At 36.9% G+C, this 19,045-nt stretch overlaps 1 protein-coding gene across 1 annotated transcript in view; it reads left to right on the top strand.

The window, feature by feature from the left end:
- Positions 1-19,045, top strand: part of RANBP9 (RAN binding protein 9) — an 88,663-nt gene that overhangs the window by 56,027 nt on the left and 13,591 nt on the right. The window contains exons 5-10 of the mRNA XM_036868308.1: positions 2,156-2,178; positions 9,773-9,957; positions 12,481-12,593; positions 13,927-14,035; positions 15,573-15,763; positions 16,954-17,098. Of these exons, the coding sequence (XP_036724203.1) occupies positions 2,156-2,178; positions 9,773-9,957; positions 12,481-12,593; positions 13,927-14,035; positions 15,573-15,763; positions 16,954-17,098 (766 nt within the window). The remainder of the gene's footprint in view (positions 1-2,155; positions 2,179-9,772; positions 9,958-12,480; positions 12,594-13,926; positions 14,036-15,572; positions 15,764-16,953; positions 17,099-19,045) is intronic.

Raw genomic sequence — 19,045 nt, 5'->3', positions numbered from 1 at the left:
TACCTACCTTATTAAAGTTGTTAGAGCAAACCGAAGTAATGCATGTGAAATTCTCAAGTGATTGCCCGACTCATAGTGAGTACTCACTAAAGGTTATTTATTATCATTGGCCAGGTGCTGGGGGTGCAGTGGTAAAACATTGATGAGCAGAAAGTGTTCCACTGGAACAGAGGCCAGCAAGCTGTGGTGGCCTATGGGTCAAATCAGTCTCCTGTCTATTTTCTAAGTAAAGTTTCATTGGAACACAGCTACACCCATTCATTTATGTACTGCATACGGCTGCTTTCCTGCTACTGTAGCAGAATTGAGTAGTTGAAACAGAGGCCACATGGCCTAGAGAGCAGAAAATATTTACTCGCTGGCCCTTTATAGAGTAGTGTGCTTATCTCTGGTCCAGATTCTAGCATCTAGAAGATAAGAAATTACTCAGTTACGCTTCCCTTGTATTTTCCAAAGTGGATAATTTCTGCCCCAAGGCTGATACATCTTTAGTTTCTGTCTCATGAAGGTTTTCAAAATATATATTTACTTACCATATAAAGAGAAATGGAAAGGTTTTTGAGAAAATAAAGGAGAAACATTTCAGTATGCAAGTTAATTTATTTGAAATTTTAAAATTTTGTTTTATTGATTATCATTCATCAATTGAAGATAACTTTTCAAAAAGCCTCTTGATAATCAGATTAGGAAATTGGGGAAAAATTATTTTCTGTGTAAAATTTAAATAGTTACACAGCTTGTTAAAGTGCCATCTTTGTGGTCTGAATATGTATAGGTTGTGGATGCTGTATTTGGCAATGTTCAAAAGTATTAATCTATAGAATTAAGTTGGGTTTTTCATTAGAGGTTTTGGTAAAGTGAGGATTTCAGTAATTACTGACAGAAGGGAATTTTTGCTAAAGCAATATGGATTTAGACAATCTTTGTCAATAGACATTTTTGAGGAAAATAATTGATTAGACTGCTGTTTTATGAAAAATGGTAGAAATATGTATGGTCATATTTATTCTTGCTGCTTTCTGTGTTCTTTTTAGTTTTCTGAAGTTTTTAGAATAAATTCTCATATTCGTTTGGCCCACAGTCAGTTTGCTTTCTATTTATTAATGAAGCTGAAGGTAATCCAAATGTTTTACGGAGGGTGGGGGGAACTCCAGCTTCGCTTTTTCCTTTGACAAGCTAACATGAGTTCACTAGATTTTAAAAGTCATAAAAACAGTACTTTAATTACAAAGCACTGTTTTTACCATTTATTTAAAAACATGTACAATAGAGATTTATAGTCACTTTGCCTTTTAACTTTATTACTTTAATAAATAGAGTCAGATAGTTGTGTTTTCTGGTGATACAGCACAATTATAGAGCCATAGACTCTCTAGTGGGAAGAGACCTTGAAGATAATATAACAGAAGGGCCCTCATTTTTTAGATGGTGATCAGCACCACAGAGGTAGTGGTGCTGGCGAGGTTGTATTTTGTTTTAATGTGTGTTTACACTGGAAGAATTTTGATTAGCCGGCTCACCAACACCACCCCCTCCCGTTCTTCTAGAGCTCAGTCTTTTTAAACATATGAATGAGGTCCTGCAGAAATATTTGGTTTCCTTATTACCTTATTTTCAGCTAAGTAATATATTTGAATATTTGGAGGGAGATTACACCATCACTTTGGGATGTCAGTAGATTTATTCCAGTGATATTGCCATTGTTCAAGTGTATTTGGTACATGACTGTTGAAACTACTGTCAGCGGACATTTAAGAGACATTCTCAACTGTTTAAATCTTTGTCCTTTGAAGGAGGAATTAAAATTTTTTGTCCAGAGTAGTCAAAGCTTTGAGAATGTACTTTTATAAGATTTTTTTTAAAAAGGAAACAAAAGTACTGTATTTTCTATTCACCCCCCCCCTTTTTAATAGAAAATCTTTCCTTTCCCCTCAAAGTTATTTAAAAGATAAATATAGGTAAGGAAGATTAAATAGTAAGGTTGGATAAAGCAGCTTAGGTGTTAGTGAGAAAAAAATTAGTCTTATTATATTTAGCTTTTTAATTTTTTTCTTCCTTTGCTATTTTTTCCCTTCTTTTTAGTTAGAAATTCAGCTTGTCACCATACTCTGCCTTTGAAAACAGCTTCTAATACCACTTTTTTTTTTCTTTTTAGGTATTGCTTTCACTGACTTACCGGTAAGACATAATTTCTTGTAAAAGTAGTTTTGTATTTTTAATTAAAAGTATATAAGAACTAGTACTAATCATGTTTAAAATGCAGACTTATTGGTAATTAAGTTTATATGCCATGCCATGCATAGGCTAGAGCTCCTTTCTCAAGCTACCATTGGTCTGGACCATCAGAAATTAACCTCCAAATTGCACTGGACACCATTGCCCAAGGGAACTTAGCTGTAGCTAAAAACGAAATGGGAAACGATTATGTAAAATACACTTTTTAGTATCACTGTGGATTCATTCGAAATATGTCTCTTTGGTATTGTTGGACTTTTCAGTAAGTGGCTGTACAGCAGTTCTAGTCATTTACTAATTCAGTGTATATTGCGTGCCACTGTGCTGCAGGCTCTGTGCCTGGGGTACATTATTCAACAAAACAGATAAAGGTCTCTGTCCTCTTGCAGTATTCAATCTGAGGAACTTAGAGAATAAATAATGCATTAAGAATATTTTAAAGGATTTAAATACTTTTTAAAAAGAGAAACAGTAGGGCTTGGGAGTACCAAAGACAGAACACACGTGGTACAATTTGCTCACCTTTGCTCAAGGTAATTCTTGAGCAGAGACTTTTGAGGAAGTGAGGGAGTTAACTAAATGGATACAGAGGACAAGAATGTTCCAGGGAGAGGGAATAGTTAGGGGAATGGTACTAAGGCAGTAGCACATCTGGCGTGTTTGAAGAATAGCATGAAGGGAGGTAGAGAGACGTGAAAGCAGTAGGAGGTGAGTCAGAGATGATGACAGGGAGGATGAGTAGATCATCTAGACCTTGAGGGACATTGTAAGGACTTGGGCATTTACTCTGAATGAAATACAAAGACACTGCAGAGTGTTGGTTATTATGAGACACTGGGATGAAAAATAGACTGCAGGGGGAGTAAGGGTAGAAGCAAGCCGACATGTGAGGGGCTATTGCAGAAATTCAGGCAGGAGATGATGGTGACTCAGCATCACTAGAGATGTAAGAAGTAGTTTGATTCTACATACCTTATTCCCCAAATATAAGGCTCTATCAATTGTAATATGCATCATATATAGCCCTAAGGGCCGGGGCAGGGGCAGGGGCGGGGGTGGTGGTGGAAACGAACAAACTAATGAACTATGATGAAGTGCTTTCTTATCATTTAGAATTTATATTTTATATTCACTGAATGATCTCTTCAGGTATTTAAATTTTTAATCAGTATCACTTATTACACACCTAAAAATGTTGCAGTAAATGATATAAATTGATCAAGGTTTTCCCCAAACTTCTTCATGTTCAGAGTCCAACCTTTTAAAACGCTTGTTCAGAGTTAATGTCTGTGGTTTTCTACATGATATTGTCTTCTCTGCCATTAAGAACATTTCTTAAGAGTTCTCCATTATGTCTCTGGCACTGTCTTCCAAGCTCCTGACAGCATTGTGCAGGGTTTCATATGCTCACTTTCTTCATGTGACCAGAAGGTATTAACTAAAGCTTTTCTGACACAACCAGGACTCTGACATTCCTTTCTCAGTTGGTCCATAGTGGCTTGTTGACTAAAATGTCTTAGGAATTGCATTTATCCAGCTGTTTGACCAGGAAAAACAATCAAGACTCAAGAGTTTTTGGTGAGCTCATCCTTCAGCAAATTCACACCTATGCAGGTGGTGACCACTGCTGCCTCATGACAGCTGCCGGAACAGACGTAAGGTGCCAGTGATTATAAGATACATTCCAGCTCTAGAAATTTTTTGAGAGGGATGACAGGAGACTCAAAGGCAGAGAATAACACCTTATCTATAGGTTATTAATCTTCCTGAAGAAAATCCTAGAAAAACCAGAAGAAATCCAAGTTATAATAGAAAACAAACCAGGGAAAATTTGGAGTCTTACAGATCAGAATTTTGCTTATCAAGAGGTGTTATTTGATAAGCAGTGATGGAAGAAGCGTTTATCTTTTGAAAAAATATATAGTGTTAGGATTTTGTCTATATACTACAGTAGGTTCCAAATGGATTAAAGAGTTAAACGATTGATAAATAAATAAGATTTTTTAGAAATCTGAGAGCCAAGAGAATTTTCTGATGGATTGGATGTGAAAATGTAAGGAAGAGGATTTGACTTCAAGATTTTTGGCCTGAAGAATTGAAAGAATGGAGATGCCACTTACTGATATGGAGAAGGCTGTATTTTAGGTGGAGCACTTTTTTGAGGGGGGAAATCCGGAGCTCGTTTTGGATAAGTTAAGTGGACTTGTCAAGCATGCGGTTGGCTATACAAGCCTGGAACTCAAGAGAGTGATCTGGGCTGGAGATGAAAATTTGGGAGTCACTGGCATTTCAGTGTTTAAATTTAAAGTCATGAGACTGTTTGAAGTCAACAAGGGAGTGTGTGCAGGCAGAGAAATGGAGCAAGGACTGAGTTCTGGGACGTGCCATGCTGGGGAGAAGAGAAGGAACCCGCACCAGGAAGGTGAGGAGCAGCGATCAGAGAGGTAGGAGGAAGACTACGAGTTGCGTGTCCTCAAAGCCAACTGAAGAAAATATTTCCAGAAGGAAGGAGAAATTAACTGTGCCAAATGCCACTGTAACGTATCACATAAGACAGGGCTGTTGATCAGTGGGTTTGGCAGAGTGGAGGTCACTGGTGACCTTGTCGAGAGAGTTTCAGCAGAGTGACAGAGAAATCCTGACTGGGACGGGTTTAAGAGAGAATCGGAAGAGAGAAGCTGTTATAGAGTATGGACAGCTTTGGAGGATTTTGACCACAGTGAGGAGTAAAGAAGTGGGATGTGGTAGCTGGTGGTAGAATGGGGGACAGTAGGAGATTTTTTGTTAGATTCAGCAGGGTGTTTGCTGATGAGAACGATTCAGTAGCCAGAAACACAGTTGATGTTGTATACAGAGAGGAAAAGTAGCAATGATCGTACCCTCGACTGAACAAGGGAAGTGACCCAGTGTGTTAAGTGGAAAAGGGGAGGCTTTAGAGAAGAGCGGCTGTGGTGGGGGCAACGGGGTGTAGGTGTGGGCACAGGTAGGCAGGTTCACGTGGCTCAGTATTGTTGCAGGGGTTTTGCTAAGGCTCCATTTCGGTTGGAGTTGGTTAAAGCAGGGGTCCCCAAGCCCTGGGCTGCGGACCGGTGGCGGGCCGTGACCTGTTGCGAACCAGGCCGCAGAACAGGAGGTGAGCGGCAAGCGATCGGCGAAGCTTCATCTGCCGCTCCCCATCGCTCTCCATCATTCCCCACCGCTCCCCACCGCTCCCTGTCACTCCCCATCACTCCCCACCGCTCCCCGTCACTCCCCACCACTCCCCGTCACTCCCCGTCACTCCCCATCGCTCCCCACCACTCCCCGTCGCTCCCCACCACTCCCTGTCACTCCCCATCACTCCCCACCGCTCCCCGTCACTCCCCATCACTCCCCACCGCTCCCCGTCACTCCCCACCGCTCCCCGTCACTCCCCGTCACTCCCCGTCACTCCCCACTGCTCCCCATCGCTTGCATTACCCCCTGATCCCCCCCCCAAGTCTGAAAAAATTGTCTTCCACAAAACCAGTCCCTGGTGCCAGAAAGGTTGGGGACCGCTGCGTTAAAGGGCCTACGTAGCTGGTTTGCTTTTCTTTCTTCTCCCTCTTTTTGTGGCACTGAGCAAGTAAAAACAACTTGTCAGTTAGCAGATTTTGATCCTCACTGATAGCTAGTGGGGATCATTTGAAAAAGGCTTAGCTAGTTGTAGACATGTTGACTATTTTTGTGTTGCCTTCTGATTATTTTTTGTCCCGCTTTAGAATCGCCAGTTCTATTTTTTGCCTTGTCTGTGATTAACCAAGGGTGATACTCAGCTCTGTAGCAGTGGGTAAAGTGGTGGTTATGGTGGTAGTTGTAAGTTTTCTTTTAACAATACAGTGGCTCTGAGAGCTCTTTATTTTTATGACTGAGACCTGGGACTTCCACATGTAACGTATCATTCTTCTACTTAAAAAGGAAAGAAGAAGTTAGTCTTTCTCTTAAAGGCGCCACCAAACAAGTGTTTCTATGTTGTGTACTGTTCACTAGCCAGTCGTAGCATTCAATCCCAGTGGAGAGTATGTTCACAGAAAAAAAGTGTACCTATTATGGAACACAGGGTGCTTCACGTCTCGGAAAACCTTAGATGTTTTCAAAATGATCTTTCTTCCCCAGCTCACCTCACCAGTTTGAGAAATGTCCATCTATAAGCTGACTAATTCAGTTGGGATTAGATAAATTCTTTTGCTATAGAAGCTGTTCACGTTTAAAATGATGCTGCTTTCCAGTTCCTTGGCCTGATTTGAAATCTACCTTTTATAGAAAGCATTATTTGCTTCAATTTTCTTTAGAAAAAAATCTTTTATATATAAAAGAACAAAACTATGATATTGAGGATATAATTTTATTGTGTATACTTAGCTTTTGAATAGCATTTTTAGTAGCTGTTTTCATCTTTCATGGGTTAATAGAAATGAGACCTATGTATTTTTCTATTCTCTTCATAGAGACTTAAATTATTCTCACTTCTAATTCTACATAGGCAGGAGTGCTTTTTTTTTTCTAATTTAAAAACAGTTTCCCTGAAAACATTGTTTTACATGTATCCATAATCTAGATAGACGCTACAGCATGGATGCACCTTGAAAACATTATGTGAAGTGAAAGAAGCCAGACAGAAAAGACCACCTATTGTATAATTACGTTGATACGAAATATCCAGAATAGGCAAATCTGTGGAGTCAGAAAGTAGATTAGTGGTTGTCAGCGGTTAGGAACTGGGGGGATACAGAGAGTGACTGCTAATAGGTATGGAGGTTTTTTCAGAGTGATGCAAATGTTGTAAAATTAGATAATGGTGATGGCTGCACAACTCTGTGACTAAGACCCATTGCATTGTTGTATTCTGCTTTTAGAAATCTATAATTTAGCAATTTAAAAGTCTATTATATTTTTTAAAATTTGTAGTTTAGTCAGTTAAGGGCTGTGTCCTTAATCTCTCCCTCAAGTTTTAAGGTTGAGTAAGTGGTATAAAAGGTACAGTTAGTTACTTTTCATTGAGCCTAAACTGACTTTGTCATTTTTAGTTTTTTATCACTTTCTGATTATAGAAGGCAATATAGAGTGTTAAATAGTCAAATAATAAATATTTATAAATATAGGAATGTATAAAAGAGAAGTTCCTTATAATCCCAGCCTCTATAGATACAATGATTGTGTTGAGTGTATACCCTTCTAGATCTGTTTTAAACTTATGTTAGCCAGTATCTCCATAATTAAATGTAGGATGGAAGAAGACAGGGTCATAGTTGAGGCACTATTCTATAGCTTGCTTTCTTCATTTAGTAATGTATCTTGGGCCTCTTTCTGTGTCAGTATACACATTTGTAACTCTTCTTTTTGCTTGTTTTTATAATATCTTATTATATGATATACTACCACAATTTGAAGATGTACATTTTTCCATATTTTAACATTTATGATATGGGATGCATCTTAGAATCCATGGCCTGTCAGAGTTTAATGGGCAGTGTTTTTGCTTAGACATAAAATAATGGTAAATCTTGTAGTTAGTGGGATCTGAGCTTCAATGATTGTGGTATATAATACCACCTGTGAATAGACATGCTTTTTAATTTTTTATTTGCTATTACAAATCATGCTGTGGGACATATATCTTTGCACATGTTTGTTTTTCTGTGGGATTAATTTCTTACAAGTGAAATTGCCTTGTCAGTTTTAATAGATTTTGCTGAATTTCTTTCTTAAAAGGTTATATGGGTTCACATTGGTGTGTACAGTGGATGAGAGGGCTTATTTTCCCAACGTTCATCAGCACTGGGTATTCTCAGTCTTTAAAATCTTAATCTGATGTGCAAAAATATCTTTATCTTAATATGCATTTTAAAAAGTTCAGTATGTCTCTTCATATTTTTATCATCTTATATTTCTTCAAATTGCCTATCTATTGCCAATTAAATTTTTTTGAACTAGTAACCTTTGTCCTCCTATATTGTGAGAATATTTTTTAATATTTGGAACATTGATCCTTATATGTGTGGCAGATTGTTTTCTATAAAGTCTAGTTTTCTTGACATAAGAGTCTTTGGCTTTATATATTTTTGTTTTAAAGTATGTCACAATTTTATAATGGGTTTTCATGAAAAGAATACTGTGCTACGAGTAGAGAGCCATGAGTTTTTTCCTTTATGTGTGTCATTAACAAGCTATGTGCTTTTGGAGACACCCCTTAAGCTCTTTAGGTCTCAGTTTTCTCATTGGTCAAATGAGAAGGTTGTAATAAGTATCTCACTTGTCTTCGGCTTAAAATTCTATTAACTTGCAAGTTTTGTTGATTGTTAAGAATCAGTACATTTGTTCAGTACCTTTGTGTGCATTGTGTTACCATTTATTTCCCTAATCCAGTGTGAGTATATTTCTCAATATTTTGACACAGTACTCCTTCTGTTTGTGATTTTGGTTGCTTGGTTGGTCAAGTGATTTTAAAAACACCCTCTTAGCTTTTTGCAGTGAAATCTATCTAAGCACCTTATATGTACACACGAATTATACTCAGTCTTTACCTAATTTTGTACTGAAAATACTTGTGATAACCATTAAAGCAAAGAGATAAGGCATAAATACAGAGACTGAAGATGAAGTAGGATTTGGAGTTACAGAAAGAAAAATTGAACTTAGATTTGGTGTTAAATAAACCTGTGTTCTAATCCCACCTCTGCCATAGTGTAGAACAACTGTGAGCAAGTTAATTTACCCGTAATCCTCAGTTTCTGTATCTTTGTAATGCAAATAATAATAATAATGATTTAACAGGATAATTATAATGATTAAACCTGGCCGTTTAGTAGACATTCAGTAACTTATTCTCCCTTTAGATGTAACAACTAGGGATAGAGCCAAAAGAAAGACTCCTGTATTTTTTGTACAAAATTTTTGAAGCTATTAAACTTGATTGTTTTACCTCGAAATCTTAGAGTATATCTTGGAGTAAATGCATTTCTTCATGAATCTGAATATTTAAATCCATCCTTTCCTTTTCTTGAAATATGCGCATTTTATTTTTATGTAAAGAATCTCTATTCTTAATGGCACTGTTTTGCTTATAATTAAGTTCTTATCATGATCCCTTAATAAAGGCATCCCAGATGTACAGATAAGTGAAATTATAAAATAGTACATGCCCAGTTAGGATGTACTTTCATAGTAACTAGCTTTCACGTGCAGTTTCTAGAAATGCATCGCTTATATCATACATAAAAGGATAAACCTGCGTTATACTTGAATCTCTACAACTATTATATGACATATTCTTAAGAGCAAGAATGGTGTCTTCATTTATTAGAAGTATAATGCCACATGGTCTCTGCGTATTTTTTTTGATGATTAGATTACAGGAAGTGATAGTTTTCATCCAGCATATAATGTATTTTAGATGATTTGCTTTAGTCTTCCTCTACTAGTTTTTGGTTGAGATTTTAAAATATTCATGAAGTAAATTTGTAGTTTTGTAGCATTTGAAAGAATGAATAGATGTTTAGTAAAATGTGTTGTCTTACAGCCCAATTTATATCCTACTGTGGGGCTCCAGACACCAGGAGAAGTCGTCGATGCTAATTTTGGGCAACATCCTTTCGTGTTTGATATAGAAGATTACATGAGAGAGTGGAGAACCAAAATACAGGCACAGATAGACCGGTTTCCTGTTGGAGATCGGGAAGGAGAGTGGCAGACCATGATACAAAAGTAAGTGAAGAAATGTGAACTGACATTTTCCAAAGTACCTTTTTTATAAAACATCTCATCCTTCTGGTATGAAAGACTATTTATTGAAGCTTTTTAATCTCTTAATATATATCCTAATGATTTTAATGTATTAATAATGTTTGATTTGGTGACACACATACCAAATTGTATTTTAGTCTGATTTATTAATTTGCTGGAAGAAATAAAGTGACAGTAGATCTCTTAGGTTAATGCATTTGCTATCCTTAGTAACAGGATTTAACGGTTTCCGTAGGTTATGTGATTCAACTATTAATAGTGCCAATGCAAAAGATAAATTCAGAAAGATAATTTAGATTGTATAATTCAGCATTGTGGTATTTGGACATGAACTTGGCTATGTTGTTCAGCAGTAATAATGTCAATATTTATGAAGAAAAAATTATTGCTTAGTAAGAATAAGCATCAAAATAGTGGTGTAGTTTACATACTGGAATACAGACTTGATGTGTACATTTCACGTTTCAGGATTTGGCTGAGTTTTTCCAGTGAATGGGTTGCTGTGTAAGAATAATACCAGCTATTTTTGTTTACTAGGATCCCTTTTTTCTTGTCTGACTAAAAGCCTCCAGCTTAAGGAATTTTTAAAACTCCATTTACTTATTGTATATTCTATAATTAGACATTTAAGAGGAGCTAAAGGGAATAAAGACCAAGGGACAGCGAGTGTGGAGTTAGGACTCCTCAGTGCAGGTTAAATACTTAGGAATCGGTAGTAACAGTGGTAGAGGACGGGCAGCAGCAGAGCAAACAGTGGGTGTCAGTCAAAGTACTGCTTATCTCAACTCATTTTTACCCAAAATTTTCAACTTGTTTTTTTAGGCAGCTTTTTATGAAAAGGTAGAATTTCAATATGGAAGTCAGCAGGAAAATGTAACTCCTGTGACAGTCAACTTTTTAGACTATGCCTTTGCTTGAAAGGCTAGCCATGACACGAGAATGTCAGTAATACTGAATAGTAGCTCTTAGAACTTGAAATAGTGTAGACTTTAAAATAAATACCAGTAAGTTTAAATTGTCATTCTCGCTACTGTAATCTAACCTGAGAAAATTAAAGATACCATCAGCTTGACACAGTTCATCTTAAATGTCTGTATGATTGCTTTGAACAGTCTTAAATTTACAAATCTAATAAAACTTTGCATATTTTTTGGAGGAGATAATTTTGGACATGATGATGATTCTGAAAACAAGCTTTTTCCCTAGAGCTGTTATCAGAGCCTCAACACTAGTATTTTGTCCTGCACAGTTGAAAGAATAGTGAAACTGACTCAGAATCCCATAGTTGCCATGAGTTAGAGTTGGAGCTAGGATAGACTGCTGTCTGGGGGGTCACATCTCTTAATGCTTTGAAAATGGTTACTACTGAGCATCATGGCAGGATAGTTGTAGAGGAAGCATTGTTTATCTTAATCCTATAGCCAGAGTTCAGTTGAGGGCACCCTCCCCTACCCCATGCTTCACAAAATTGATACTCACCATGACCTCCTGGGAAGTCCATTTTAAGAGGTTCTCCCCTACCCTCTTAAATTAATTTGAATAATTAGATGAAATAAAATGAAAAAAATCTGGTTCTTAGAGATCCTCCCCTCTGCCACCTCAGTCCCCTTTTCCTGAACCACTGCTTCGCACCGTTTTCTCATGGGCCCCTTATAGTTGTGCTGGATGGAGGCAGGTTTAAAAGTTGGGTGTTTAGAGAGAGATGAGGTATTTGAGTTAATATCGTTTAGTCAACAGTTTTTCTAACGTTTTGTGGTTAGATGTAAATGCCAACACCACTTGGTAGCTTTTTTAAAAAAGAAACTTTCTCTTTGGCAGTGTCACTTACATGTAAATCATATTTGAGGAATTAATGTCCTGTGCACGACCATACTAACTGATTTAGATTAGAAGGCTGACTCCTCATTGATTAATATTATCACCCTCATAGACTTTGTTCCGGAGGATTCTCTCTCTGGGTTCACCTTAGTATTTTTTGTGTTCACACCTTGTGATCCCATTTTATGTAACTGACGGATAAAGAAAATGGTTCAACTACAGAACACAAAGTTAATCTGTTGTTTTTAAATTGTTTTATTTTACAAAATGCCAACACTTTACTAGGATAAGTCATATGATAAAGGTAAAATAGAAATTATGATTAGTACGATTCAATAAGGATGGGAAATAATAGGAAAGGACCTGGGGATAATGGAATGCCAAGAATCAAAGTCATTTAATGTCCTTGATTCTCTGGTAATACTTATTTCTAGGGAGAGTAGTCTCACCTCAGCATTTGCATTTATCTTTTTTGGAAATACTACATGAATAAGACAAAATGATTTTTTTTTAACTTATTTTAAAGTTGAGGTACTTAAAGCCTTAATTGTTCCAAGGGCATAGGTTGGTCTTATAATATCAGAGTAGACCTTGTTTATATAAATTGTAGTATGAACCATGTATTCTCTTGACTAAAAGATGTGTGTTTCTTCTTTTTATTTTAAGAATGGTTTCATCTTATTTAGTCCACCATGGGTACTGTGCCACAGCAGAGGCCTTTGCCAGATCTACAGACCAGACCGTTCTAGAAGAATTAGCTTCCATTAAGAATAGACAAAGTAAGGACCCTGTGGTGCATGGCTAACACTTGTTTTCAGATTATAGGTTTGGTTACATTGATTTTTAGAAATTTTATTTTTTAAATTAAAATTTTTTCAAATATATTAACTTGAAATTATGCCTCTGAAATTTATTTTTACTGACATTTTTGAAGATTACATTAAAAATTCACTTATTAGCATTCTGGATGTAGAAAGATACAATTTTGGAGAAATTTTTGTAAAAATGTTTGCCATTTTTTCTTAAAATAAAATATATTTTCTTGAGCTTTCAGGAAGTAAACATTTACTAAACAGTGTTTTTTTAAATTGGTAAAGTAGTCCACGATTAGATGTTAGTGGAGATAACGTGTAAAATAAATTTAAGTATCTTTGCATTTAAATTGCTGTCTAAATTTAAGGTAGTATTGATCTTAAGTATTTATTGCTTAGGTGCTGGTGCTTGTGGCCAGAGCTGTGGAGTCTGTTCTGCCCAGGGCAGGTCAGCACAACAGCGGGTCCACAGTAGCCACCCTGAGACTGGTGCGGTTAGGCCATTAGGGAGGGCATGGCTTGATGAAAGTACAGGGATAAAAACAAGACGTTACGGGTGAGATCACGATGGATGAAAACAAATGTGTTATAGGTCAGACTGCTGTGATAGCACGGCTGACACTGCGTTGTAGCTAACCGTACGCTTGCCTGTCTTTCTCACGGCGTTGTAAGCCCTGGCAAGCAGGAGGCGACCGCTCACTCTTCGTATCCCCGTCATCTAACCCGCAGGGCCTGCTCACTGGGTAGCTACTGGATTCAGGTCTTACTCAAAGGCTAGCATTCGTTTAGTACTGGGTTCGAAAGGTGATAGTATTTGATAAGACACTTGGAATATTATTTCTTTAACGTTTCCTATGGTCTTTTTTTAAAAAAAAAAACACTTTTATTGAGGTATGGTTGACATGTTAAAAAAACTGTACATACTTAGCGTATATACCTGGCTGAGTTTGGAGATAAGTATATATCCATGAAATCATCACCACAATGTATGCCATAACGTACCCATCTTTTTCATTTTAGTGTTCAGTAGATCAGTATTGCTTAACAGGTATTTTTCCTGTGCTACTTGTATGTGAGTTTGTGGGGTTTTTTAGTAGTTTATTAAAGTAATTGTTTTTCTAATTTTTTAATTTGTCTGAAAATTTTCGTTGAAGTAGAAACTGAGTTAGAAAAAGAAGTGGAACGTAATCATGATAATTTATTTAAAGATTTTGTACTACATTTTTTTTGAGGGTCCACTAAGTTTCTGTTTCTATTCTTTTTTTAAAAAATTTATCTTTTGCTTTCTTTTTCTAAATAGGAATTCAGAAATTGGTGTTAGCAGGAAGAATGGGAGAAGCCATTGAAACAACACAACAGTTATACCCAAGTTTACTTGAAAGAAATCCCAATCTCCTTTTCACATTAAAGTGAGTTTAATGAAATGTTATATTAATTATACATGTGCGTATTATATAATCAAAATTATTTTCATGCTTTAGTAGTTTTAATTTTTGTTTTGCCTTGTTTCAGATATTTGGATATAATTTTGTAATGTAGCACCTTTAAGTAACAGGTTATAGAATATGCTTGTGTGTTGAGGACTGTAGGCAGAGGGCATCTTTTACTTTGTGTTTTGCTCTCTGTCATTCTATCCCCGTGTTTAAAAACGTGAAAATCTTACTTAGAAGATGGGTGTCTAGTTTTCCTCCTGTATAGTACCTTATAGTAAGTTTGGGGCATTTTAAAAAACTGTGGCAAAAATATACATTAAATTTGCCATTTTTACATGTACAGTTTTCTGGTATTCACATGGTTTCTGGTACATTCACATTGTTTTTCAACCATAACCAACCATCCCTTTCTAGAACTTTTTTCATTATCCGAGACTGAAACTTAGTACCCATTAAACACTGACTCCCCATTTCTCTCTCTCCCCACAGCTCCTGGCAACCACCGTTCTACTTTCTGTCTCTATAAATTTGAATTTGACTGCTCTAAATACCTCATATAAATGGAATCATAAAATATTTGTCCTTGGTAACTGCCTTGTCTCACTTAGCATAACGGGTGTACAAATATATGTTAGAGTCCCTGCTTTCAGTTCTTTTGCGTATACACTCAGAAGGGGAATTGTTGACCATATGATAACTTTGTGTTTAATTTTTTGAAAATTAGTCCTCACAGTTCCGTAGCCCTGCACTATTTTACATTTCCACCAACAGCGTACAAGAGTTCCGTTTCTCCACATCCTCACCAACGCTTGTTATTTTCTGTTTCTTTGTTTTTGTTTTCATAAATAATAGCCATCCTAATTTGGCATTTTTTAATTGGTCGTATGAATCTTCGTTATTTTAAAATTCAGGTGTTATTAGGTTTAAGATTTAAACTCTTTAAGCACCAGAAATTCTAAGCCCAGTGTCAAAATTGTCTTGCTTTAGAATCAAAGTTTAAATGTGGCCTGTTTTGGTTAAGAGGAATGAGGAAACTTGGGGACTTAGGCTCTTATTTTGTATGTAGGTAGGTATGTATATAAAAGTACATGTTTGTAAAGCAATTATACTCCAATAAAGATGTTAAAAAAAAAAGTACATGATGTTCTTATGTACTATTTGGTTTGCTTCCAAGTGCAAATATTATTTTGATTATTTTAGCTAAAAATAAATGAGGTCCATTTTGGTTTGTTTATTATAGCTACAGATAGATTTTCATTTTCTTAGTAAATCTTGATTAAAGGCGATACAATGTCTTTTGCATTATATATACTCTCATTTTTCTGGAAAATTCTGAATTCTAAGCAGTACAGTATATGGAACCATGTTTAGTATTTTTAGCATACTATCTAAAGGCCACACTTACTGATAAATACAAGTTCTTAAAATATTTCCTTTCAGAAATCTGTTGCTATTAAATAAACAAACAGTAATTTGAAGATCATGTAAGTAAATTTTTCTTTTCTCTTTTTAGAGTGCGTCAGTTTATAGAAATGGTGAATGGTACAGATAGCGAAGTACGATGTTTGGGAGGCCGAAGTCCAAAATCTCAAGACAGTTACCCTGTGAGTCCTCGACCTTTTAGTAGTCCAAGTATGAGCCCCAGCCACGGAATGAGTGTCCACAGTTTAGCATCAGGCAAAGGAAGTGCTGCACATTTTTCTGGTGAGGTTCAGTCTTACGACATTATCTTAAAATTTTTATCCTTCTTCGTGGTTTTGAACCAAAATAAAATTTTTTTAAAAATCTAGACATTTCTGCTAGGCGTTTGGCACATCTGTATACTTGATCTCAGGATGTTCTGGAGGAAGAATTGTGGGTGGGTCAGATTCATGTGTTCTTAGTACCAGGAAGCGACTTGGAGACGGGCTGTCTCTAAGAACAGGTGATTAACGGCTCTCCGGAAATGAAGGGCGGCGTTCAGGTTGTCTCTAGAAGTTAAATCGGAGATGTTCGGTGATGAGAAGGTAATTGTGTGTGTTAGGAAAGGATAACTGTACAGGCGCTGACATGGCTGCGCTGTCTGAAGCCACCGATCAGCACACCCAGCTACCCAATGCCTCTTGCTCATTCTTTCCCAGCCAAGCTGCCGGCAAGAGTCGGCTCTGCCTGTTCATTTCCTCCTATCCTTTTCTGGACTCACCAAGGCCTTTGGTGTTCTCTTAGTTAAAATTCTCTCCTTTCTTGGCTTTTATGACATCACTTCTGCAGGTTTATTTCTGATCCTTCTCAGTCTTTTTTCTTTGCTTGTCTCTTTAATTCTGTTTTTCCCAAGGTATTATCTTTCCTCTGTACATTTAACGTTCTAAAGCAGAAGTCAAATACTGTTTCCTGTCCTTTCAAAGAGTAGAGCAACACCTTTGCTTTTTCTCACTCAACATATACCTTTCTACGTTGCTGCCTCTCAGCCTGTTTACATCACCATCCTGCACAGTGTGCGTGAATCTCATGTCTGTGTCCTTAGTCACCACCCCTCTGACACCACGTGTCACGTCAGGCTTGGACAGATTCTTAGCCTCTGTGTATTCATATGTAAAATGGGGTTATGATAACTCTGGGCTTCATGGGCGGGGGCTGGGGGGTTGTGAGGATTAAATGAGACCCATAATTAAGCCTTCAATAAATATAGGAGGAGACCCATAATTAAGCCTTCAATAAATATAGGAGGAGATGACAGCTCACAATTAAGTATCCTTATGTTCTTTCAAAGAAGTTATCCATTTGTTTTCTATTTAAGTAGTCCATTGACTTTCCTGCATTATAAAAGTCTTAAATACATGATCAGAATATGGTACATCTGTTACAACCTTATGTGTTTGTTTCTATTATTATAAAGTTTTTTTCTTTTTTCCCAGGTTTTGAAAGTTGTAGTAATGGTGTAATATCAAATAAAGCACATCAGTCGTATTGCCATAGTAAACACCAGTCGTCCAGTTTGAATGTACCAGAACTGAACAGTATAAACATGTCAAGGTCACAGCAAGTTAATAACTTCACCAGGTAATGAAATCCCTAGCTTTTGCGTTACTATAAATAACCTTAATTATAGGTGTCATCATTTTTAATAATATGCAGAAATTGAGGTAGATGGTCCATAGTGGGGGTCTGAGAGTTCCCAAGCCCCCAGAGGTTAAAAGGGTGGGGAGTAAGTTACCCAAAGCTTTCTGTTCTCCTAGTGTTCATGGAGGCTCCTCCTTCTGTTCCTTCCCCTTCCTCTACGTCACTCTTCCCTCTAGTGGGGTGATAGGGACACATCCAGGGTTCTGCATTTCATCTTCCTGCCACCGCAGACCCGTACAGGTGGTTATGTACATGCCACTTGTTATGTTTCCAAGTGAAGTCACAATAGTATATTTAACCTCTGCAGTTAACATATGATACAATTACAACTATTTTTTTTCTTTGTGTGTGGGTTTTTTGGTGTAAGTGTGTGAAGTGTTTCCTGAGTTCCAGATAACTAACTTTACAAAAAATATTTGATGAGAACCTATCTTCAATTTAAGTAGCTTGCGTATAACAGATGGTTAAGTCATTTAGTAAAAACATACAGTGTGAGGAGAGTATTGAGAACCTGTTGGATGTCAGACACTGCTAGGCATGGTCTCCACTTGAAGAGCTTTGAGAGAAGTCTCTGTCAGCATACTATGACATACTCAGGTTTACTATTCATGAAACCGAAAGGTTTCATTTGAATTGAATGCTAGTGTGTGACAGCAAGTTCTTATGGATTTTATCAATTTGATGTTGGTTTGGTCTTAGAACATGAATTGATTGGTCACACTGCGTTTTGGGGGAATGTTTATCAGTGCAAAATTCTCCCATTGAAGGAGAGAGAACCTAATGTTTACCATGACTCTTAATGGAAATATGACTCTGGAGAAGGAAGTATGTGTAAAAATCTGTTTTCACAAATTTGGAGATTAATCAGAATTTCCAGGTTATCTGTCACAAATGATAAAAATGCACTGAAGTAATGGTATTGTGTGGTACAGGTGATAATGAAGTCCACAAAAATGGTATGAGAAGAACAGTAGGAAAACGGACTGTCTTGCTGAGGAGGTCAGGGTAGTCAGTAGAGATGACATAACTAGAAAATATAAGATTAGAATATTGTAGTGAAATTTTTGTATGGAAATTTAAAAGATTAAGCCTTTAGTACATCATTGTACTTTATAGTATATTAGTACTTTATCATTGTTAGAGGGTTCTACCATAGTTTGAGGGTAGGATTGCAGTTTCTTCGTGAGTTTTTCTCTTAAATACTATCCTTCTGGCAGGAAGTTGCTAAAGAGACCTGTTATTACCTGAGTTGAGGGAAGCAAGCTCAACGGAAGGGGCTGATGACACGGCATCCTCTTTTGTGTGCAGTATAGAAGAAAGTAAGCTTCTAAACTGCCTTAAACTGTTAAGCAGTAACAGTTATTTTCTAGTTGGTAATGGCTTTCCTTACCAGCGGTATTGTGAAGTAGGCAAAGATGGTATTAACTGTGAAAACCATTTTACAGATGTAGAGCTGAGTACCAGAGAAGTAAATGACTTTTTTTTTTAAGGTTAATAATTAGTAACTAGTAAGCTGCAGAACTGCGACTGCTTCCCAGGATGTCTGACTTCTAGACTTGTGCTTTCTCCATTATACTCCCCCATCAGAAATGCTCTTCTCCCTGCTCTCCTTCTTCTCCTCCATCCTAACTTCTATTCAAGCTGTAAAACTCAACTTCAGATGTTTCCTCTTCCAGGATGTTTTCCTTGATTTATATCCCCGCCAAATGTTGTGTCACTCCTTGTGATGAACTTTCATCACAGTACTGATTCTCTGTACTATAATAACTTTATTAGCTTTTTCTGGGCTGTTCACTCCTGGAGGGCAGGGGCTGTTTCATTATATCCTTAGCACCTAACACAGAGGATGGCCCAGAGGCTCTTAAATGTGTGGTGAATGAAAGTATC

Source organism: Balaenoptera musculus, chromosome 11, assembly GCF_009873245.2.
Source record: "Balaenoptera musculus isolate JJ_BM4_2016_0621 chromosome 11, mBalMus1.pri.v3, whole genome shotgun sequence".
Classification (NCBI taxonomy): Eukaryota; Metazoa; Chordata; class Mammalia; order Artiodactyla; family Balaenopteridae; genus Balaenoptera; species Balaenoptera musculus.
Note: the sequence above shows the minus strand (reverse complement) of the source record. Positions and strands in the feature narration are given on the sequence as shown.